General features: G+C 40.3%; 3 protein-coding genes across 4 annotated transcripts in view; all 3 read left to right on the top strand.

Annotated features, from left to right (window-relative positions):
* The first annotated feature begins 853 nt into the window (after positions 1 to 853).
* denr (density-regulated protein) lies at positions 854 to 5,720 on the top strand. 2 transcript variants are annotated; one of them, XM_080847163.1, is made up of 8 exons: positions 854 to 993; positions 1,936 to 2,054; positions 2,201 to 2,220; positions 2,345 to 2,429; positions 2,892 to 2,975; positions 3,364 to 3,480; positions 3,578 to 3,717; positions 5,367 to 5,720. In XM_080847163.1, the coding sequence occupies exons 2-8, from the start codon at positions 1,946 to 1,948 to the stop codon at positions 5,409 to 5,411; spliced, it is 600 nt and encodes a 199-aa protein (XP_080703289.1). In that variant the 5' UTR covers positions 854 to 993; positions 1,936 to 1,945; the 3' UTR covers positions 5,412 to 5,720. The 2 variants fall into 2 exon arrangements, with proteins under 2 accessions (XP_080703289.1, XP_080703290.1); XM_080847164.1 differs by having other exon boundaries at positions 2,345 to 2,405.
* A 3,366-nt stretch (positions 5,721 to 9,086) lies between these two features.
* On the top strand, positions 9,087 to 10,073 carry LOC308372798 (hydroxycarboxylic acid receptor 3-like; the record flags this gene model as incomplete). The annotated part of the gene is made up of 1 exon (XM_080848116.1): positions 9,087 to 10,073. The coding sequence occupies one exon, from the start codon at positions 9,087 to 9,089 to the stop codon at positions 10,071 to 10,073; it is 987 nt and encodes a 328-aa protein (XP_080704242.1).
* Positions 10,074 to 13,504: 3,431 nt separating this feature from the next.
* The window catches only part of clip1b (CAP-GLY domain containing linker protein 1b), a 43,645-nt gene continuing 31,798 nt past the window's right edge, over positions 13,505 to 25,351 (top strand). Inside the window, exons 1-8 of the mRNA XM_080847777.1 lie at positions 13,505 to 13,574; positions 14,991 to 15,173; positions 15,983 to 16,485; positions 16,739 to 16,863; positions 17,162 to 17,357; positions 17,717 to 17,914; positions 19,330 to 19,433; positions 20,068 to 20,128. Of these exons, the coding sequence (XP_080703903.1) occupies positions 15,089 to 15,173; positions 15,983 to 16,485; positions 16,739 to 16,863; positions 17,162 to 17,357; positions 17,717 to 17,914; positions 19,330 to 19,433; positions 20,068 to 20,128 (1,272 nt within the window). The 5' untranslated portion in view covers positions 13,505 to 13,574; positions 14,991 to 15,088. The remainder of the gene's footprint in view (positions 13,575 to 14,990; positions 15,174 to 15,982; positions 16,486 to 16,738; positions 16,864 to 17,161; positions 17,358 to 17,716; positions 17,915 to 19,329; positions 19,434 to 20,067; positions 20,129 to 25,351) is intronic.

Consider the following 25,351-nt stretch of genomic DNA (forward strand, 5'->3'; position numbering starts at 1 on the left):
TGTTATATACTCAACCCAAATTAACAGGCTATTGATTAATCTTACCACTAGACTGCTGGGATGTTCTCTGGGGACTGTCAGCTTGTTTCAAACATCTTCTCTCTTGGTTCATCTCAGTGTAAACATCGTTCAAGCCCTAACCATAAGGACTCGTTTAACTACTAGTCAGGAAATACTGATCAAATCAACACTGCAAGGGAATTATATTAAAACAATATTTAATTGCTGGTCTTTAAAATTCTCATCTAAACTGTCTGCATCTGCCGAAATGTCTCAAATGCAAAGCCTCTGCATTTTACTCTCTATGGCTAACCAGCTCATTTGGATAGCTACAGCATTAAAGCTAGCTAACTGAGTAATCTTGCGTTAACCAGTATTAACGTTAGCTAGTTATCTGGCTACTTAAGACACCAAAGATGCCATGATCCTTCATTAAGAGAATTTTCTTAATCTGAGAATATAACAGTAGTATAAAACTACCACAGTTCATCAACTACACCAAGGTAGGTGGGTTGTTTTCATTGCGATATCATAGCGTAGACCTGAAGTAAAGAACAGATGAGGGAAGTGTTCATAACTAGCTGGAGGAGATTTCAAATTTCTTGCTGACTGTGAGGCGGAATGTTTAGGAGTGCTGTAGCAACTTCTACTACAGCCTGTCGTAAAAGCTATGTATATATTAGAAGAAATTCAAGTTTATGGTTGTTTCAATCAACAATATATATTATTTTAACAAAAAAAATGTGTAAATATGGTGTAAACGTTATATAATATAGTAGTAGCTAATGTAGGGAAAATATCCAGTCAGGCAAAACATCAAGGATCTATTGTTTCCTTGCCAAGCGTCGGTTCAGGACCCTCAGCCATAGCAGCCCGTGGAGGTGTGCTCAAGCTTTGTAATTCCTGTTGTCTAGAATCGTTTTTGTGAAAGTTTGATCAATAATGCTTAAGACTTTACTCCAATTCAAGTAACACTGAGGTTTTATTTAAGGGGTATGTATATGTGTTGTGTTTGTATTCATATATTTTGTTCAGACAAGCCTGTCAGTGATCTAGCTACGGCATCAAGCTAGCTAGCAAGCTAATGAATGGATCAAGTCCCACGGCAAACCATATCAAGCAGACTGCTAGCTAACCTATTAGCCACCAAAGCTAGGCGTCGGGAATAGTGGTTAGCATACGGTAATACTCTAACGTGCTCCGTTATAGCTTGACTAACGTTTTATGCCCAAAACTGGTTGTACCTATTGCTGTAATGATACTGTTTTTTCCACAGCATTTGAAAAGCAATGTAATCAGGTTGTCAAACCTAGGTGGATAACATGACTAGTATAACTAAATATCTTACAAGTTCTTGTTACCGTTGTTACAGTTATATTGTTGAACTAGAGCAAAAACAACATGGGGTAACGTTGTGTTCCTAATTTGAGCAGGTTAGATTAAAATCTTATTCTGAAATTATATCGTGTAGTCTGTTTATGGGGTTTAGGCAAGGGAGTGCCTTAGAACGTCTGGCCTGCCAGTGATCAGATAGTGTAGAAGAGGCCTACTCAGTGAAATGAGAGGACATTTTTCGTTTTTCAGTCAATTACATTATCTATCTATCTGTCTATGTATGTTCACCATATAACCTTTAAAGAGGCGTGCTAAATATTTAGTTTGCCGCACGTATCTGTAGAAACAGTAGGTTAACTGTATTGTAGTGACAGTAACGTTTTTAGGAATACTGCACAGCCAGAAAGCAAAAACTGAGAAATTGAAGATGAGCTTGAAAGAATCCTGAAGTTCATTGATATCACTGCAAAGTCAAGGCAGCTGGTTTTCTCAGACATGTTGGATGTGTTTTCCCCTGTACTGGTATTGAATATACTCAGGGAAGTTGTTTAGTGATGGAAAGGGACAACACAATGTTACCTGTATGTTTCCAATATGTAGAAGAGTAACCATGGCTACCACAGAGAGCTCAGAGACAGGCTCACCAGAGAGTAAAGGAGACCGCCGCAGCACAAGAGACCCGAATGTGAAATACCCAATTAAGGTCCTTTACTGTGGAGGTAGGTGACTGTGTTGTGTGTTGTTGTGTAAATGCATAATGAACATTTGCTACATACACATTTCCTAAAATGTCAAACTTATTCAACAGTAGAGTTTTTAAAATGTTAAATAGCTGGTAGCTGATTTTTTTGTTCTCTTTATGCAGTATGCACCTTGCCAACAGAGGTACGTACCTAAATATCTAATTTTGCACTAGTGACAAACTCTAGACTAAAAGTCTAAAGAGGCAAACATTAGATATACATACTCTTTTTCAGGTTAGGTTTGTGACAGCTGTTTTCTCTTTTAGTACTGTGAGTACATGCCAGAGCCAGCGAAATGCAGACAATGGCTGGAGAAAAACTTTCCAAGTGAGTTTGCAAGGTTGACAACGGGTAAGCCTCCTCCACCTTTCCCCATCCATATTTGTTCTTCATGAAATGTAAGTCACCCTTACAAGAACATGTGCAATTATAAATAATAACATCAACATCTACGTATACATGTGGCAATGAAAAGAATGTAGAAATTGCTAAAATGAGCAAATGAGTATTAAACATACACACATAGTGGGATTAAGTGATTGTCTGCAAAATACATAATCATAATCAAGGAATAGCGTGTAAAAGATTTATTAACTTGTCATAGTAATTTGACTACATTAAGAGTTGATTGGTATGTGAAACGCTCACAAGAGTTGATATTTTGAGAAGGGAGTGCCTTATATGTATTTTGTGGATTAAAGTGTGTTGTTAGTGTATTCTGTTGGGTATAGAGGTGCTATTAGAGCATGTAGAAAGTAGAGTTTATTGGTAGATAAAGAGACTTGACGTGTTGCCCAATATGCTGTTGTCCAGACAATGTCCCTAGGCAGGAGCCAAAGGAAGGGGACGCCCCTTGTTCTCTTGGAGAAGAGGAGGAGAAGAAGAAGCAGAAGAGAGGTAAGAGCTGATTCAGCACATCAACGCATCAGTGAACAACAATAAAGTAATACAATAGAGTCATGGGGCAAGTTTTTGAGCAGCCTTGCCGGGCAGTCACATGACTGGTTCTTAATCAGTGGGAAAGTTCCTTAAATAACATTAGTCAGTAACATTACCTGGCAACATTGCTCAAACAGTTATCCTGTGTGTCATCACATTTAAGTCTGATATCCATGCAACTTACTCAAGCTGGATGTTGATGAAGATCTGTAGCCATAATACGTTGTGAAGCACACAGCAGATTTTCAGTTATCTACAAAGCATGAATTATTTGAGACATGTTTTTTGACATGACGGTTATGTCAGTTGTTGAGGAAAACGTTTATAAATTACATTTTTATCCCAGGTGGAAGAGGACAGATCAAACAGAAGAAGAAAACTGTTCCCCAGAAAGTCTCAATAGCGAAAATCCCGCGGGCTAAGAAGAAATACGTCACGCGAGTTTGCGGCCTAAACACTTTCGGTAAGCCATTCTGTCTGCAAGATAAAGCTTTACTTGAGTGTTTTATTATACTCCCTCCCGTACTGATGACCGGTATGCTTTTGCCCATTTTGAACAGACATAGACCTTAAAGAAGCTCAGAGATTCTTTGCGCAAAAATTCTCCTGTGGTGCCTCAGTAACAGCAGACGATGAGATCATCATTCAGGGTGACTTTACAGACGACATCATTGATGTCATCCAGGAAAAGTGGCCTGAGGTGAGTCTGTGGACCATTTAGAGAGGGAGAGACTATGCAATGATCTAACAAGGAAGGATTGATTTAATTCTAGTCTGTCCTCATCTCTTGGATAAAAAGTGTTGCAAATCACATGGCCAGGAACTGGTTTTGTTAATAATATGTTGTTTTCGGTCAGAATTAGGGGTGTAAAAAATAACCGATGCGTATCGATATCCGTTTTTAGCGTGTAAGATACGACTACATCGATGCGTGAGATCCCGTATCGGTTTTAAAATTTCATGAACCGGTCTTTGCCGGATTTGAAAGTTATGAATCGTTTCACAAGCGTTTGTCGCTCCGTTTTTTTAAACACAAAACACTCGCTGGCCTGTTGCATTTGATCTCACTCAGAACAATGACAGCCTGTCATTGGCCAAAGCCCGCATAATATAAACCAATCAGGCTCCATTCTCAGTATTATCGCCAAGACCGGAGAGAATGACAGATTACAACACTCATTCAGTTGAATGGCCAACGCTATACTAGCTACACTATGCATTTTCAGTGGCCAATGCTATGCTAGCTACTTCAGCCAAGGAAGATACATTGTTGTTGATTGCGTGTTTCTACAGAGATCCTCGGATTTAAATAATTATAAAATATCCCTAATCAGACGATTCACCCTCATTAGTTGCGTTTGTCCTCTGAAAAAAGCTTTTAAGGCTAGTCTGCTTGGCCATGTTAGATCCTTCTCACTCAGTTTGCTTATTGTTTATAACCGACGGTTTGCGCTTTATTTAAAATGCAGCATATGTGTTGTTTAATAACAGCAGTACGTGTTGCTTCTTTGCCCTAAATATTAGGGTTATTCTCAAATTCAGATTGTGTTTGAGGGACATTTCATTGTTTTCCCGGACAACAGAAACGCTGCTGGGTTTAAAGGTGCTTGCTTTGAAATTATTTTGATCAGTCTCTGAAGCTGCTTTCGCGTTGCTTGTGGAGTTTGCACACGTTGCAATAGCATGCCCTTATAAAGAGCTTGCGGGGGTTTCCGTATGCAAGTTCAGGTGCATGAGAAAGCGCGTTCAATTTAGAACACATTTCCAGGCGTTCATGAATCCAGCGGAGATCTTTCCTGAGGTTGGTATGAAGATATTTATTAATAAGACACTGTTCGAGAATGAGGTCCATTGTTTCCTCACAACTTAGTGTTTTCAACAATTGAACTGCATCGAAATCGCATCGCATCGAATTGAATCAAGTCGAATCGTACTGAATCGTTTTTTATCAACTCTCATCTTTTCTTGTATCGTATCGTGCCCATGTATCGAGATACGAATCGAATCATTTTTGTCATGAGAGATTTACACCCCTAGTAAGAATATATGCTTAATTTATGTATTAATGTTCTACACAACAGCTGTGTATGTTTGTGTATGTATGCGTGCATGCTTTTAACAAAGAGCCAAACACAAAATGCTGTCTTTGTCCACTCCAGTCAACTCCACAATTGACTAACTACAGTTCAATACCATCTCCATGGTAACAGCCGCTTTTGTGACCTGAAACAGGCTGATTTTAGCTGAGTCATCCATGTCTCTGTTATAGTTATACTTCTAGGAGTAGGGAGGAGTAAAATATGATATGGGCTCTAGTTCATTTATTCTTCTATGTTGAATTTCTCGCAGGTGGATGATGAAAGCATTGATGATCTCGGAGAAGTTAAGAAGTGAAGACTCAACATGCACTTTTACTGAAATGGATGCGATGTGACACAACAACCTGGCCAAATGTACACATTCACATTAAAAGTCATTTTATATCTATTTTATTTACTGTATAGAGAGTTGGTGGACTTCCCTGGCCACTTCCTTGGCATTTTTTTTTTGTTTTGTTTCAGTTCTCGATAGCTGCTTTCTCTCTTGGTTGCCAAAGGTCTGCTATGATGTAAACATCTTAAACAACTTCGCTCACTTCACTTCACAAACTGTAGGCTAATAAATTTTTGCTGTCAGTACTTTGTGCACTGTACAGTCCTTTAACCGCAATAATCACTTCTCTTACCTCCATCAAATGATGCATTGTGTACTAAAAGAAACGCCTTTTGTTATTTAATAATATATCTTTAAAATAAATAATTGACTTCTGTTTTGATACAATAAACAAAAAAGGCCATGTTTATCAATACCTCTGTCAATGGTATGATACATTTCATTCTAATTATTTAACAAGTAACAGACCGGACATAAAAATCCAGTGTTTACAGAAACTCCAATACTAGACATTCTAAAGTTATCTATCCATCTTGTTTAGTTTTCCAAAACATTTTATCAGTATTTCATCAGTTGTTAACATTTAGGGTTGCGTAGTGCTGATGGTGTTGATGAATAATCACCTTGTCATAGGAAAGTGTATTTGCATGTGTGTACTAAGTACTACATTTCAGACAGAGTAGGTTTTAAACTACAAGACAATAACACAAGACCTAAATAGCTTTGTATGGAGGAGCAACTTGACCATGAAAGAACACAAAGAACATGTTTTGACTTCATGGCAAACACAATGGCCCTGTGGATGTTCACCTTCCAGCTTAAGACCTGGAAATCCAACTCAGGATATCTCACCTGGCTGTCTCAGACAATTTGGTGTTGCTCTGCGGGACAATTACTACATTCTGTATTATACTTCACTATAAAGGCAAGTATTACATGGTTTCAAGGCCTCTACAAAAGGACTTATGTAGAATCAAAACATGGGGTTCCATGAATATAAAGAAGGAGAAAGCAATTGGTAAAGGACAAGGTAACATAATCTAACAGAATTCCCAAAGAAGTGCCAAACATTTGGAGAAACACTTTATGCACATTTCATAATGTGTGTCCTGATTGCATGTCTTTTGCAACTATACTATACTATATATATACTACTGTATGTTGAATTTTACTAATTTTCTTTGAATGTTTAAAAAGAATGGTAGTATATATTTATTTAAGCCATGTTTATTTATGTATATGCACTGCTAAAGGGCATGGCAAATGGCATAGACTTTTTGCTTTACATAAACTTTGCATTTACCTTAATGACACAACCCTGTCTGGAAGGATTCTAAGTAAGATCTTAAGTAAGTTCCTGTTTTGGAGAATTGTGGGTTTTGGTGTTCTTTAGCTTTGAGGGGCTTTGAACTTGGTAGTGGTCTGTGTGAATGTTGAATGGTTCTTGGTCACCATGATGAATAAACCTGGCACCTCATGTAGATGGCCAGTGGTGGTATGCACATTTCCTATAGCTATTAAATCTAGCCACAATTCAAGGTATTTCACTGTTCTCCTTTAAAAGCCCACCTAATCTGATACTGGTGGTAATACAATAAGATCATCTATGATCATATGGGGACAAACAGTGCATTTATCAGTGCAACTTCATCATTATCATGTTAGGTTCATAATGTTACTGAAACGCCCAACAGCAGTTTTGAGACAAAAGTCGTTCAAGAGTGCTTGAAGCCTGTTCAAAGGGTGAAATTCTATATTTTTTCAAACTCAAGTGTGCTCTTTTTTGACGCTCAGTTTTGCAACCTTCCCATTTCATGTTTTGCATCCCAAACAATTAGATCAACATGGAAAACTTGCAAATGTTTTGCAAAAGTCCACTAAACAGGTTGAGGTACAGGATTTTATGGGGTTTGTGTACCCATTTAAGCATAATAATTATGTTTATCTATTTTTCGGTCTTCAGTCACATGTGTTGCTTGCCATACAGCCCTTCTGTTGGAGTTTGTTCAAGGCTAGATAAATCCCCTTTTTTATTAACAACAATTATATTATGGTAACCTTATTTCCATGTTACATATATGTCTTCAAAAAACATTAGCACCTTTGGGGGTTTGTGTGAGATAATATACCTTATCACCACAGCTTTAACTCCATGATAACAACTTTTAATTTAATTTTCCGCAAACACTGAAGCTGCATGTCTCTAAAGACAAGTGTACTGTGAGACAAAACCTTTGTGTGATGATGGAAGAGGTACCTCAGTCATGGCGAAGATATGTACAGGCACTGCCCCCTGTCCACATCCTGCAGTTCATGTTTAAGCTCCTGTACAATGCCATAACCACTTGGATGTTCATCTTCCACATCTTCAACTAACTCTTCATAACACAAAGATTCGTCATTGAACACTGCAGCAATTTCCAAAGTTGGAGGAACCACTGTGTAATGTGCTTTTAACAATATGGAGCACATCCACTAACTTCATATGCTATGTTGTATACCAGGGGGCTCAAACTCAGGCCCGCGGGCCAATACTGCTCCCCCAAGCAATTTCATCCGGCCCGCAGGCTCCTCAGAATACAAAAAAAAAAAGTTTGATTGATTTAAATGGGCCACCCCAACGCATTTTCAACGTGTTTTGTGCTTCTAATTCACGTCTTTCATATCATTCCGCAAGTATTCCAGTCATTTAACGAAATGGAAACTGATTTGAAGTCAGCAAGTAATGCGTTGTTAAGCAACACCTGGAACTTTAAAGATCTATCTGCGTGAAAAACAATTTTTTCTTTGCGGAAGTCACGAAATGGCAACAAAATCATTTTAAATAGGTATTTTAGAGGAATGTCTTCTATCGTAAAAAATAAAATAAAAATCTGGCCGCCCAATGGCCAGACTGGACGGTCATTGGCCCCTGGGTAATTTTAGTTTGAGACCCCTGTTCTATACAGACTATATTCGAATTGCATTATACATTTTAAAATTACTATCCAGTTGTGAATTACACATAAAACAAATATATATGTCATATCTTGATGTCTCAACAATTGACCCTGAACAATTGTAATCTCATCCTAAAAAAGGTCAAATCATAATTTTCCAGGTAGATCAACACACCAGTGGTGGTGAGATGATTTCCCCCTATGATGAATTTGGGTACCTAGGCAAATAGCCTACTATAGGTGTAACAGTTCAGTCATTGTTGCTGTTCCTATTGAGAGGGAGCTGAATTCCTTCATTTGCAAATGTTTGCATTGATTCTTTGGATCCTTTGGTGACCCGCTTACATTTGTATCCATAAACAGGACATGTATCTTAATCTTCATGGCTTTTCCATGACCTGACAATTTGGTGGCCATAGTATTTCTGTCACTGCACTGACTCCTCTCATTTGCATTACAAATAATGTTTATGTTGCTAATATGTAAACTTGAATGTTTCCAAGCAACCATATGTGTTCCTAAATGTTCTATCTTGGTTATATAACTTGTTAAACTTGATTTGCATGTGAGTAAACACTGAACTGTTGCGCCCATTGGTTGTCACTCTGTGGACCTGAGTATAGAACCTTTGGCAGGGTATCAATTTCACCTGTGCAAACGTTTTCACCTGTGCAAACAGGTTCACCTGTGCTAAGTCATGCAGAACGGTACCAGACCCATTTGCTGCTCTTTCAGCACCCCTATCATGGATCAGGTACTGCCCCCCATCCTGATCCTGGAGTTCATCTTCGGGCTCCTAGGGAACAGCGTTGCCCTTTGGATGTTCACCTTCCATATGGACAGCTGGAAGCCCAACACGGTCTACCTGGTGCATCTTGCTGTAACCGACATCATAGTGCTTTTCTGCCTGCCATTCAGGGCTGTCTATTATATGCGGGGGAAAAACTGGATCTATGGCGACGTGCCGTGTCGTATCCTGATGTTTCTGCTGGCCACCAATCGAGCTGCTGGCATTTTCTTTCTCACTGCTGTGGCCGTAGACCGCTACCTGAGGGTGGTCCGCCCACACAACCGCATCAACCGCATGGGCCTGGGTTACGCCACGCTGGTGTGCTGCTGCATTTGGGCAATCATCATCGCCATGACCGTTTACTTACTCACGTTTTCACACATCGACTTGCATGAGAAGCGAAAGCAGTGTGAGAGCTTTAACGTCTGTATGGACTTCACGTCAAACAGTGTCTGGCAGAAAACCCTCTACCTCCTGCAGTTCTTCATCCCCACTACAATCATCTTGTTCTGCACGGCGTGTATAACCTTTCAGCTGAAGACCAAGACTGTGGATTCTGGGGGAAGGATCAAGGCAGCGGTATACGTAGTGCTCAGTGTTGCCCTGGTTTTCATCATCTGCTTCCTCCCAAGCACAGTTTCGCTCCTGGTCATTTCGATCCTGAAAGCCTGGTATAACGAATGCTCTTACTTCGAAGAGGTCAGTATGGTCTTCTACGCCTCAGTGTGTCTAACATATTTCAACAGCGCCCTGAACCCCTTGGTGTACTACTTCTCCAGCCCTGCACATAGACGAACCATCAGCCAGGTCTATCATAAACTCTTTCGAAGAACATTGCAGGAGGAGGAAAGAGGACCACCATCAAACAGCATCAGACTGTCCACAGTGTCTTGAAGCCTGTAGTTGTTCACAGTGCATTTATCAAAGCTGTATGTGCTCTAATAAAAAAGTTAATATCATAATACGAATTTTCTAGGATAAATAAATCACCGGGCTCGGGTTGAGAGGTCACCTTGAGGGGCTAAGTAACTTGCACTATACATTTTATCTTGCACTATTTATACTTTAATATTTCTCTGCACTGTTCATTTTATATTGAACTATTTATACTTTTATCATGATTTTGTAACGAGATTAAAGTAATCCAAGAAGTTTATTGGAACATCAGGTTCTGCATTATTTTCCTTCTTACTCAATGCATTGCTCTTGCTGCCTGTTTTTTTATTTTATGTAAAGCACTTTGAACTGCAACTCTTGATTGAAATGTGCTATGTAAATAAAGTCTTACTTACTTATTTACTTTAGAGAGAATATTTACACAGAAACCAATCATGGAGAAATATGTTGTAGTAACAATTACTTATTGCTCTGTGCACTAAATGTACCAACCTATGCCATCCAGCAAGACTTTTGGATCATTTGTTGATGCACTGTCCTGTTTCAGATGAAAACTTGTTTAAGTTAATTTATAATATTGCTGTGAAAGTAATGGAAATGCTTCTGATGTGTTGAAATACTTTCTGTTCTGTTCTACCTACTGCTTGAAATGACACAGCAAAAGGGTGACATACCCCACCAGAATAGCACAATCAAAATAATTATAAGATTGTACTAATTTTCAATGAATTTGCCATCGCCATCACCAGGGAAATAATTACAATTACATTTAGTCATTAAGCAGACGCTTTTGTCCAAAAGAACGTACAAGGGAGAGAACAGTCAAGCTACGAGCAATAGAGTGTAACAATACATACAGTACTGTGCAAAAGTTTTAGGCAGGTGTGAAAAAATGCTATGAACTAAGAATGCTTTGAAAAATGTAAACAATAAATGTTTATTTTTTATCCATTTACATGGTAAGACTGAGCACAGCAACAAGACACAACGTAGTTATACTGCATCAGCAGGGTCTCTCCCAGACAAAGATTTCAAAGTAGACAGGGGTTTCAAAATGTGCAGTTCCAGCTCTTTTGAAGAAGACGTTGAGGATCGTAGATGCAGTGTTCAGCCAAGGAAACTTAATGCAGCTGATGAAAAACACATCAAGCTTATTTACCTTCGAAATCGGAAGATTTCAAGCAGTGGCATCAGCTCAGAACTGGCAGAAACCAGTGGTACCCAGGTACAGACATTTACTGTCCGGGGAAGTCTGGCCAGAAGTGGTCTTCATGGAAGAGTTGCAGCCAAAAAGCTCTACCCCGACAAGGAAACAAGGCCAAGTGACTGAACTAAGCACGTAAACATAGAAACTAGGGTGCAGAAACATGGCAGAAGGTGCTCTGGACTGATGAGTCAAAATTAGAAATATTTGGCTGTAGAAGAAGGCAGTTTGTTCGCTGGAGGCTGGAGAGAGGTACAATAATGAGAGTCTGCAGGCAACAGTGAAGCATGGTAGAGGTTCCTTTCCAGTTTGGGGCTGCATTTCTGCAAGTGGAGTTGGAGATTTGGTCAGGATGAATGGTGTCCTCAATGCTGAGAAATACAGGCAGATACTAATCCATCATGCAATACCATCAGGGAGGCGTATGATTGGCACCAAATGTATTCTGCAGCAGGAACATAACCCCAAACATACAGCCAATGTCATTAACAACTATCTTCAGCTTAAAGAAGAACAGAAAGTCCTGCAAGTGATGGTATGACCCCCACAGAGCCCTAATCTCTACATCATCGAGTCTGTCTGGGTTTACATGAAGAGACAGAAGAATTTTAGGAAGCCTACATCCACAGAAGATCTGTGGTTAGTTCTCTAAGATGTTTGGAACAATTTACCAGCCGTGTTCCTTCAAAAACTGCGCAAGTGTATCTGGAAGAATTGATGCTATTTTGAAGGCAAAGGGTGGTCACACCAAATATTGATTTAATTTAGAATTTTCTTCTGTTCCTTCACTGCATTTTGTTAATTTATGAAGAATTGATGAAAATAAACTGTTAACACTTCCATTTTTGAAAGCATTCTTAGTTTACAGCATTTTTTCACACCTGCCTAAAACTTTTGCACAGTACTGTATATACTACTTTACATAAGATATAGAAAAAAAGAAATAGAAAAACAAGAAGTGCAGGAATGTAACTGCTGTAAGTGCAAGTTAAGCACTAGTCGAAGTGCCAGTTAGGAAGGGAGGTGCTCTCTGAAGAGTTGGATAATTATGCATATTATGCAGATGAAAGCATTAAGAGACTGACAGAAAGAAGAGTGTATGAGACAACAATGACAACAGAAGCATGCTACCATCAACTCTGAAAGTGCCCACTACACCTCCTTTGAATGGTGATTAATGGCATTTCATGACAAAGGAGTTGCACACACAATGCGAGCAGGGGAGTCAGCCTTGGAGAAATGGGGGATCTGAACAACAAGGGCCATCAGCAGAGGGATACCTAAGTAGTTGTAGTTATAGTTACAAGTGACTTACAAAACTTTAGAAAAACATTGATGAAAATAATACAAGCAACAAGATAATAATAATAATAATAATGGTGATGATGATGATGATGATGATAACGAAAACAACCATTATAATAATGATATGAAAACTATGAGCATATTTTTAAAAGATGCCTCAAACAAATTAGAAATAAGATAGATGAGTAAGTGGTAGCTCTGCAATATATGTCTGCATATATATATATATATATATATATATATATATATATATATATATATATATATATATATATACAACAAAACATATATATACACACACGCACACACACTAATATACTATATATATATGTATCTATATATATATGTTTTTTTCTTTTCTTTTTAAATAGGCATAGGCCAACAGGAAATAACTATCTAGTTAAATATAGGTGTGCTTACTGTACACACACACACACACACACACACACACTAACACACACACACACACACACATACACAAAAACAAAACATATATACACACACACACATATATAAGTTAAAGAAAAATGAATAGGCATTGGCCAACAGGAAATAACTATATAGTTCTATCAAATGTGTAAGGCTTGTACTGTTATTATTTATCAAGTATTTTGTATAGCATTTTGGGGACAGCTTTAGTTAGGGTAGCATCTAGGCCTGATAGGTGAAAATGCTCATAACGGAAATGCCAACACATGAGGTATCATATTTCACTCTGATGGAAAACCTAATTTTGATGTTTGGTATTGTGAGCGATTTGACTCAAACGGCATACTAACCAAAGGATAGGTTCTTTGTTATTTATGAGCAGGCTTAAATTACCAAAGTCTTTAAGAATTTCACATAGTTGCGTATCCTTTTACTGATAGTCAACTGTAAACACACATGGGAGCATTACGTCACCATATCCTCACTGACAGAACAGTCCACGGAAGAACTAACGGGACCAGTTTGTGTGGTTGTTGTTAATGGTACTGGGGATTGCAACGGTAAGTTGATCTCGTATTTGGAGGCATTTTCCGTTTAGTGATATATATTGAGCTGTTCTTCCCCTTTGTCTCACCTGTTCGTAGAACACAGGCGTGTTATTATAATCGTAGTCACTGTAACGTTATCTGTAGCTAGCTGTAGAGATTTCCTTGGAGTCATTCCTTCTGCTAGCCAACATTTGTCATAAATCATCCATTTACGCCAATACATTTGGAAAGACCGATGCTTTTAAAAGTAAGCTATCATTTCATACAAGGTAGTTTAAAGGCAGCAACAGACAAGTTTAGCATGTAAATGTCAGTTTATGAAACTAAAGACACACCGAGGATGATGTATTCTGGCTGGGTAACCAGTTAGCTGAGAAGCTAACCTGTGCTAACGTTAGAAAAAATCCTCTGGTATTAGTTTCTGGTAAGCCAGCTTTCTGAATCGTACCACCTCAGTTGAAAATACTGATCTAACATAAGTAACCAGCAGATACTTGATGTAAGCGACATGAAACTAATGTTATTATTGTGTTGTTTCTCTCGTCTGTCAAAGTTGGGAGCTGGTTACTGGGGCTTACATTGTGCATAGAATGTAGCTAGCTATCTGCTGCAAGTGGTCGTGTTGTTGGCAATTTAGTCAGCTAGCAAGTCAGGCATGTATGGGAGCCTATTGTGCATTTAGATGTTGTTTATCTGATGAGAGTGTTCTGTGTATTAATAATGCTGTTTACTGCCTTGTTTAAGTCGCTGTTTAGATTTATATTACACTTTTCTATTATTATTTTACTGTTGATGATGGCTAACGCTCTCAGACCTAACTGGCTCTTATTCAGACTGTAAGGATAGTCCCCTATCAAACCATAGACATGTATAGAATGTCTATACATGTCTATGTATCAAACGCCCCTTTGAACCAGCCAGTTTCCACTGGTTACGTAGAATGCCTCTCGCGTCATGGCAGTGCTCATGCCCTCTCTGTCTCTTCTCCACCTTTCAAAGCATTACAATATCTCTTCTCTAGCATCATGAATACATTTATATCATCTGGTGTAGGCTACATACATTCGTTGGGATGTGAAGATTGAGGATGAGAGCTTTTGTTATTCCCCTGTTACGACGAACCTCTCAGCGTGAAGAATCTCTCATTATTATTTTTATTGGTATTTAATCACATGCGAGAATAATCAGAACAATTAGTAGTCTTTATTATTTTTTTCACATTTATGCCATATCCAGATGACTAAAGGGGACTAAACGCCCTGTAGGTTGTGGGAACTGCTTTGTGGGGACTTTTTTTTGATGATTTGAAGTTAAATAGTTAGGCCTGAATGACTTGCCACAGCTTTTTTTTGTCAGGATTAGGTGACCCAGTTCGTGTTCACAGGTTGGGTTAACTAAACTACAAATTTGCATGGTCTGTGTTTATAGATTAGCCACAGATTTCAGAGGACTGGGTTAATCAGCAAAGGTGGATGCTGGAGACTGGTTAAGCAAGATTCAGGTGTGAGGGGCCCACACTGGGAGACATGAGTACAGGAAAGCCCAGCGGCCTCAAACCCCCCTCCAAGATCAGCAGGCCGAGTCCAACCGCCAAGACTTCTCCCTCCTCTGGTAAGAACCCCACACCCTCACATTCCCATTGAAAAACAGATCAAAACAAACCTTTAAATCACCTAAGGCAGGAGTGTGGTTTTATATTATGTATTATTATAAGAAGAAGAAGTTTTATGTAAATGGAAAATGCTCAGTCTTTGTACACTAAGGAGTTCTAGGTAATGCTTTTGGGTACAGTAGACGCTCTCAGCCTATCAGAGATGCTCATTGCCAAAATCTCAATTGAAAAATGGGGGCAGCCGTGGCCTACTGGTCGGTTCGATCCCCGACCAGTAGGAAAAATGTGGGCGGGGGAAGTGGTAGAGCACTGCTCTCCCATGCCCACATCCACGGCTGAAGTGCCCTTGAGCAAGGCACCTAACCCTGATCACTGCTCCCCGGGCGCCGCCAATGGCAGCCCACTGCTCCGGGTTAGTGTTACTTCACTTCACTTCACTGTGTGTGTGTGTGTGTGTTTGTCACTTCCCTGGATGGGTTAAATGCAGAGGTTAATTTCAGAGTGTGTGTGTCTACACCACCTCTGCCATAGAGAGGACTTTCACTTTCAAATGTAGTAGTTCTACAAAATTAAGTAGTTCTACAAACAAGTCAGTTTAAGCGATCAAAATGTGGAAATTATATCCGTAGCATTCGGGTAGCAGAAATGTATTTACTTCCACTTTGCGTTGTGGCAGCATTGCCACCATGAACGTTCATGCATTCATGCATTCATTTCTGTTTCCTATTATAACTTACTTATACTGCTGTTTGCTAGTCTCATTGGTACCGGTTGGCTAAATTCATGTCCACTGTGTTCTGATTGTAAGCTGGTCCCAAACCGGTCCCTCCAACCAGCAGTGGCTCTCCAGGCCCTCAGGACTCACCCGGGGCCGGGGCCGGGGCTGGGGCCGGGGACTTTCATGTCGGCGAGCGTGTTTGGGTGAACGGCAACAAGCCTGGCTATGTGCATTTTGTGGGAGGAACCCAATTTGCGCCCGGCCAATGGGCGGGCATCGTTCTGGATGAACCCATCGGTAAGAACGATGGTTCTGTGGCAGAGGTACGCTACTTCCAGTGCGAGGATCAACGCGGGATCTTCACCCGCCCCTCCAAGCTGTCCCGAACTCCAATGGCCGAGCCAGATGCCAATGGTGCCCCGTCAAAACCCAAGCAGGCTGCCCCTGCTGGCAGTGCCAGCGCCAGTGCCTCTGCTACTGCCATGCCTGCCTCTGGGGCTAAAGGCCTGAGACACAGTGGGTCAGTCTCCAATCTGTCTGAGACGGACTCAACCAAGGCGAAACGAGTACTGAAGCTGAGGGACAGAGTCCTGGTGAGCTGAACCTTCTAGAATGAGAATTTCTCTGGTTTTATACATATAGCTTATCCCACTGTTAATATAGCTTATCCCGATGCTCACTCTAAAACAATTGTATGGTATAGGCTAAAATGCTCTTTAAAAATTAGGCTCAAAATTATTATTCGATTGACTAATTATAAAACATTTTATAACTGTAGGAGTTGATTGATATGATTGATAGTAATTACATTAGTATGAATTACTAAGAGAAACAATATTGATATAGGTGGGTGGAACTAAGGCGGGTGTAGTGCGTTTCCTGGGAGAGACGGACTTTGCCAAGGGTGATTGGTGTGGAGTGGAACTGGACGAACCACTGGGGAAGAACGATGGCGCTGTAGCTGGTGTCAGGTGAGGAGAGAAATACACAGGCATACATACACACACACACACACACACACACACACACACACACACACACACACACACACACACACACACACACACACACAAACAGACACACATGTACACAATTTCTCAGAATTAGAAGTGTTTACTAGTGTTAACACACATGTAACTCATACACACATCACCACAATGACTGTTAACTATTCATACAGTACATACCTTTTTACCTTGTTTAAGTTCACACAATTGTGTTAAAGCCTTCATTGTCTGATTGATTTGAAATGGTTTGTTTTCGTGGCAGGTATTTCCAGTGCTGTCCCCGATATGGACTGTTTGCTCCCACACACAAGGTGACGCGTATCGGCTTCCCCTCCACCACACCGTCCAAAAGCGCCGTCAGGAGGGCCGGGCTCAGACGCAGCCCTAGCGGCTCTTCAGCCAGCTCTCTCAGCTCGCTTGCCTCCTCTACAGGGGGCAAACCCAGCAGAGCAGGCCTGGTAGGAGCTCATACAGACTCACTCGCACACACACATACACACACACACACACACACACACACCACATACACACACACAAAGATAGATATTAGTGCTGTCAAACGATTAAAATAGTTAATCGCGATTAATCATATTTTTGTCATAGTTAACTCAAAATGAACCGCGATTAATCGCACATTTTTATCTATTCTAAATGTTGGAGTACTATATAACTGTGTGTGTGTGTGTGTGTGTGTGTGTGTGTGTGTGTGTGTGTGTGTGTGTGTGTGTGTGTGTGTGTGTGTGTGTGTGTGTGTGTGTGTGTGTGTGTGTGTGTGTGTGTGTGTGTGTGTGTGTGTGTGTGTGTGCTCTTCCTGTAGCTGACGGAGACGTCAGCGAGGTATGCCCGTAAGATCTCGGGCACCACGGCCCTCCAGGAGGCTCTGAAGGAGAAGCAGCAGCACATTGAGCAGCTGCTGGCCGAGCAGGACCTCGAGAGATCAGAGGTCGCCAAAGCAACCAGTCACGCTGGGGAGGTGCAGCAGGAGATGGCGCTCCTCAGGCAGGTTCAGAAACAGGTCAGTGTCTGTGTCAGTTATGTTAGGGTTTGTTTAGTTATATAGTAAGTACCGGTATGTAACGTACATGACATGGTAACACTATATATTACAGTATTATACTCAGGGCTTTGAACCAGAATTTTTTCCCAATTGGTTCGTTCCGAACAGAAACAGTATTTTAACGTTTCCGGTTTTCGTTCCAACCCTAAAATTGACGTTCCTGAACCGGTTAGAACAAAAAAATAAAGTTCCTGAACCGGTTAATAGTGTTCCATGTCAGCTGCGGGACATACAAATAAGTAGGCTGATCATTAGGACTTTAAAATAATCTTATGTCTCTATCTTGTCATTAAACATTAAAATAGCACTATAGGCTACATTATGTAAGCGGCAACTGTAATTCTGACATTTTGTAATTATTAAACATGAGTTAAGACAAGGAAAATGTATGCCATGTTGTTTATTGGGCAAACAAAACATAACAGCATTTGGCGAAACCTCGTCAGTGCCCAATCAGTGCATTTTTGTCAACGGAGACAATACAAATATTACAAAACTACAGTGGTATCGGTATCTACATACATCCATCAATGTTGTATTTGGATTTGTTAGTCGCGGGGTCAAATGAATAATGCTGCCGCATAGGATTCTCGCAATGTCTTCCCATCTGAACAAAAAAGTTAAAATTCCAAATATGAGAACTACCGTATTAGCCTACGTTTTAAATAAAGACTTAACAAACTAGGGTAGGTTATGCTGGGCAATAGCCAGGTAGTCTACTGCCAATGCTTACTGTCCAACTTAGCTATAATTTCATTAACTTGACCCTGCAGATTTTTACAACAATGCATTAGAAATTCGTAGCCTATCTTATAGAATTCCTATTTAAAAACAAACATGTGTGAGATACTTGGTACAATATTTACCTCTTCTTAAGATTGAGTTTGAGAGACTGGTGGCTACAGCTTGTGCATAGATTTGATCAGATAAGGCTACTAGCTGGCGGCGCGCGGCAAGGTTCTCTAAGTGAACGACCGGAAGAGAACATCACCAATCATATTGCATTTAGGAATCTTGTGAAAGAGCGAAAAAATAACGTTATTAACCGGTTACCATTATTTTAGGGAAACGATTCTGATCCGGAACATAATTTTTTTTTAAGTTTCTGGTTTCGTTTCTGTTCCTAGCAAAACATCAAAAGTTTCTGGTTTTCGTTTTCGTTCCGTGAACCGGTTCAAAGCCCTGATTATACTATATTATTATGAATTATTGTATATGGAAATGTATGTATGTACGTATGATGATAAGTGTGTATTGTTGCGTAAATGCGCTCCCTTATTCTTTCTTCTTTTCCTCTCTTTTTTTGCCTCTGGCTCTCTTCACCTCTCTGTGTCTGTCTTGTGGTCATCTCTGTTCCTTTATCTCTCTTTCAGTATGTGGCTGAGATGGAGGCCAAGTTGGACCAGCTGAGGAGGATGGTGGAGACTGCAGACAGGGATAAAGTGGAACTCCTCAATCAGCTGGAGGAGGAGAGGAGGTGAGACCAAGACAGAACTTCAGATCATCAATATTAGAGCTCCACCAGCTTGAAGAATAAGACATAAATGTACATTCAGACTACAGAGTAGAGTTTTGAAATATTGGACAGGACCCCACTTCTCTAAGCATAGGTGTATATCGCTTTAAAATTCAGAAGGCATTTAGGAGATTTTTTTATGGATTTAAAGCATAATTTCAGTTTTTCAACCCAAACCATATACAAATATTTCACATTATTTATAATGAAACATATCACAACCTTACCAATATTCTTAATACTCAGAAAAGGAGACTTATTAAATGTGATTACTTAAATGATTGCCCTACTGGACTGTGTATTGCAGTCCAGTAACCAAATGCAGAGCAATGGTATGTTTCCCACGGCTAAAGCATGGTATGCAAGAGTTTCAAAAGTGAGAAACGATAGTTTTAATAACGCATAGTTTTCGAACAGTGAAACCATCCATTGACAGCACACAACCTTGTTATCAGAGCAGTATATTCCACTCCTTTAGGTCCCTAATTGCAGCTGATCCCAGAGAGAGATCTAGCCCAGACCAGGGCTGTACTTATAGGGCCAGAGGAAATCAAGTTATGAAGAAGGTCATTGTCTCCTTGTTTTTCCCCAACAGGAAAGTTGAAGACCTTCAGTTCAGTGTAGAAGAAGCTTGCATTACCAAAGGTGACCTTGAGGTAAATGAATATTCATACCTTCACACAGACATATTCTTTCATGTCAGCGTATCTGCCACTAAAATGTATATCAATCTATTGATCAATCTATATCTCAAACACAGCCTGGTTTCTTGATAATTTAGGTTTTCCTTCTAGTGCAAGTTGGATATGTTTTTTCTGTTGCACTGTAGTTGCATCCAGGCATCCTTTTGAGAGCCACATAGGACTTTTAAAGCTATTTTGTTCTTTATCTCTGATGTGAGCCTGCAGTTGTAGGTTGAAAATGTAACCATGGACCTGAGTTTGTTGTGGTTACACATACTCAGCAAAATGAAGTACAAGTGAAAGAAGAGAAGTTGAAGAAAAATAAGTGTAATACATCATGTACTTTGCATACAAAGCAGCATATGTACCCAAAATCTTTCTAAAATAGCAAGTAGCCAACGAAAACAAACACTGACATTAGAACACTAAAACAAGATAAGAAGCCACATTCACAAGCACATAAAATATTCATCATTTTATGCAATTGGTCACTCCTCTCCAGTGATCCCCAGTCAGCCTCAGATACTAGTATCCTCCAGAGGGAATGACTGTCTGGGCCAGTGTTCAGCTGACTTCACCTTCTGCAGCTGGCTGTCTGTCTGCAGTGTTGTCTCCAGTGTGTTAAATGCGTGTTTAATTGGATTCAGATGGAGACACTGACTCGGCCAGTCAGGAATTTCCTCCTCCTGTCCCTCAAGTTGCTGCTTTCTCTGTATCCATGGCTGCATGTTTGGGGCCAGCTTTCCTGGAACTTAACGAATGACAAACTGTCCAGTCGTATTAGGAAGTCGCTGGTCACCCTCGGCTTTGCCCTGCCACCGTGAGCTGCCAAACCATTCGTAAAAAAGCCACTAATGTGCCGTTGCCCTCAATGCAGCCCTCCAGCCCTCCAGCATGTCAGAGTTTGATCTATGGCTGTGTGGAGACTTACACTCCCCTACATCCGCGAGCCACTCCAATATTTTTTCCACTGAACTGCATACCGTGTGTTTGAGTGTAGCCCAACTCTGGCTGGCCAGACATAAAATGTGCTGTTAGAGAGGTGTCTAAAAGCCAGCTATGCCTTGTAGAGTGCTCTGGCGTGCCAATGTGCTAATGTGCTAATGACACAAATAAGTATATCAGTCCTCTGGCCACACACAGTGGCCTGGAGGTAAGAGGGGTGCTGTGTGAAGCATTTTGTAACACCAAGTGCATTATCTCCATTGGACTTTTGAAAGTCTGTTTAGGTGTTAGAATTTTGCTCTGCTGCAAGGTTTATTTATTAGTGAATACAATTTCTGCACATCCCGATTACATTAATTGAAACACATACACACCATGAAAACAAAGAGAGGCTACCTGGGGCAGAGCACAGGGTTATCCACAGGAGAAGACAACTAGATCAATCAGTCCCAACGTTAACATTGTGGGGTAATGACTCTAGGAACCTCCTATTGCTAGTGCTAGTGCTTGTTGTAATGCTTGTCACCCTTTTGGCCAGTACTGTAGACCTCAAACCACACAGTCAACACTGCTCCTCTTTCCTGATGTCTCCATGACAAATGTCTGTTTTTAGGGTTCATGCAGCGAAGCTGCAGAAACCTATTGTGTTTCTATGTTTTTAGGTTTCCTCCGGTAGGAGGTAACCTATTGTTATTGTAGGCTTTCTTATTATGTTAGTACCATGGGAGTCAATGGCAGCCCCTAGAACCATATGGTAACTTTTTGTGAAATTTGGCACACTCATTAAGGACAGTCCCTTCTTCATTCACACCAAGTTTCATGGCTCTCATTACACCACTCTAGCGCCACCAACAGGTCAAAGTTGGACTTTTGTAACACACGCAACTTTTGAACCGTATGACCGATTTTCATAAATTAGGTACCATTGGATTCCCTGGATCAAGACGAATTAAACACACCCTATGGCGTCAATTTCCGGTTATATAGATTTTCCGCTATTTCCGGTTTTATCAAAAACCTTTGAAAGCCTTCTCCTCCTACAATTTTTGGCAAATCTTCTTCAAAATCACCAGAGATGATTTTCAGACCTAGCCTCACAAAAGTTATGGAAATAATTGTGATCCTCACAACAGTTTGTCCGGTACAGCCACTCAAATTCAGCTGAAAAGCGGCCAAACAGGAAGTGAAGTCATATGTCAGCAAATATTTGAGTGAAATTTACGCCATAGGGTGTTTTAGTTCGTCTTGATCCAGGGAATCCAATGTTACCTCATTTTTGAAAATCGGTCATACGGTTCAAAAGTTGTGTGTGTTAACACAAGTCCAACTTTGACCCGTTGGTGGCGCTAGAGTGGTATAATGAGAGACATGAAACTTTGTATGAATAAAGAAGAGACTGTCCTTAATGATTGTGCCAAATTTCACAAAAAGTTACCATATGGTTTGTCCGGTACAGCCACTCAAATTCAGCAGAAAAGCAGTCAAACAGGAAGTGAAGTCATATCTCAGCTAGTCTTTGAGATATCAACACCAAACTGGTATATCACTTGGATGACACTACACTATGTTCCCATGTGCAAAGTCAACTTCATATCTTGAAAAATGATTGATATAAAGCAAATTGGATACATTGTTAACGCTAAAATAATGCTTTACACATCTGCAGGTCAAAAAGTGAAACTCTGATTCAATCACAAGTTCATATGAAGACAATTGAGAATGTTTAGTACACAAATCTTGTTGAAAGTTGACTAAGATGAAAAGTAGATTTTTGGTAAATATTTGAAACATGCATGCTTGACTACTTGCTAGGGTGGTTCTCTATGTCTCTCTGTCTCCTCATCCGCGCGGCTCCTAAATCTCACACACACAGTCTCCCCTTAACACACGCGCAGGCTTTGTTTTACGCACACACATTCTCACAGACACACAGCTTGCTGTCACACACATACATTCTCACAGACACACAGGGTAAGCGCACACACACAACCTCCACTCAGTCTTAACTTCAAGGCAAAAGCATTGTAAATGTTGGATTTGAAATGTAATATCCCATTGGCAAGTCTGCAGCATGGATTTTTCTATACAGTGAAAAATTGTCACAAAATTTCATTTTTCCCTGGTTCGCAATGTTTGAAGGAGGAAACCGCCATCGCTGCTTGCAGCTATATTTAGGGTTCATGCAGCGAAGCTGCAGAAACCTATTGTGTTTCTATGTTTTCTTATTATTATTATTCTGTGCTGGGATCCTATGGCAGCCCATAGAACCGTCTGGTAAAAAGTTGTGAAATTTGGCACACTGATTGGGGACAGTCCCATGATTCATTTCACCAAGTTTCATGTAGGCAGATGTAGCGCTCTAGCGCCACCAACAGGTCAAAGTTGGACGTACGTTCACACACGTAACTCTTGACCCGTTGGCTTGATTTTCAAAAATGAGGCATCCTGGGAATCCTTGGACCAGCACGAGTTCAACGCACCCTATGACGTCATTTTGCGCCATGATGGATTTTCCGCCATTTTGGATTTTATCAAAAACCTTCAAAAATCTTCACGGGTCACAATGTTTGTCCGATCAACACCAAACTTGACACACATCATCTTCAGACCAAGCCTCACAAAAGTTATTGGATTACATCATCGCAACTAAAACCGTTCGCCCGTGACAGCCAATCCAAATTTGCGACGAAGTCGCCAGACAGGATGTGGGCTCATATCTCAGCAACGATTTCATGTATTAAGACCAAACTTACTACATGGACCGCTTACCTCATCAGGAAGACGCTTAAGAAATTTGGTGACCTTTGACCTCTAGGTGGCGCTGTAATTAGCAAAAATGCCTTTTGGCCTGTAGCTGTTGACGTGTTTGGAATTTCAACTTACTAGTGGGATCTATACATGCTCTTGGAGGTCTTTAGATTGACACATGCAAATATGTGACATTATCATAATTGATAAGGGCGCCATATTGAATTTAGTCAAAAACACTAAAAAGCAAACACAGGTCACAAATTTGATCTGATCTTCACCAAAATTGGCGCAGACCATCATTAGACCATGCCTTATAACTGCATACGTTTATGGAACAATTGACGAAAGCGTTCGCCAGTAGCAGCCAATCGAATTAGGCGGCGAAGCCGCCAAACAGGAAGTGAGCTCATATCTCGGCAACCCTGTAATGTATCAAAACCAAACTTGGTACATGGACTGCTGACCCCATCTGGGGGACAATCAATACATTTGGTGACCTTTGACCTTAATTTAATCCAAAACACTAAAAAGTTTGCACAGGTCGCGAATTTGATCCGATCTTCACCAAAATTGGCGCGGACTTCCTAAAGACCATGCTTTATCACTGCATTGCGCTCTGAAAGCATTCGCCTTCAACAGCCAATCGAATTTGGCCGATTCGCTGCATGAACCCTCCATCGCTGCTTGCAGCTATATTTAGGTTTCCTCCGGTAGGAGGTAACCTATTGTTATTGTAGGCTTTCCTATTATTAGGTTTCCTCCGGTAGGAGGTAACCTATTGTTATTGTAGGCTTTCCTATTATTAGGTTTCCTCCGGTAGGAGGTAACCTATTGTTATTGTAGGCTTTCCTATTATTATTATTATTATTATGTTGCTGCAATGGAAGTCAATGGCAGCCCCTAGAACCATATGGTAACTTTTTGTGAAATTTGGCACACTCATTAAGGACAGTCCCTTCTTCATTCTCACCAAGTTTCATGGCTCTAATTACACCACTCTAGCGCCACCAACAGGTCAAAGTTGGACTTTTGTAACACACACAACTTTTGAACCGTATGACCGATTTTCAAAAATGAGGTACCATTGGATTCCCTGGATCAAGACGAATAAACGGTCCCCGCTCCGCGAAAGCCTCCGGTGTATAGATCTTCCGCTATTTCCGGTTTTATCAAAAACCTTTGAAAGCCTTCTCCTCCTACAATTTTTGGCAAATCTTCTTCAAAATCTCCTGAGATGATCTTCAGACCTAGCCTCACAAAAGTTATCAACAGAATTTTTATCCTCACAACCGTTTGTCCGGTACAGCAACTCAAATTCAGCAGAAAAGTCGCCAAACAGGAAGTGAAGTCATATCTTGGCAAATCTTTGACAAATCAACACCAAACTTGATATGTCACTGGCAGACACTACAACATGTTGCCATGTTCAAAGGCAACTTCATATCTTCAAAAATGATTGATATAAAGCAAATTGGATAAATTGTTAACGCTTAAACAATG

This window comes from Sprattus sprattus, assembly GCF_963457725.1.
Source record: "Sprattus sprattus genome assembly, chromosome: 11".
NCBI classification, from domain to species: Eukaryota; Metazoa; Chordata; class Actinopteri; order Clupeiformes; family Clupeidae; genus Sprattus; species Sprattus sprattus.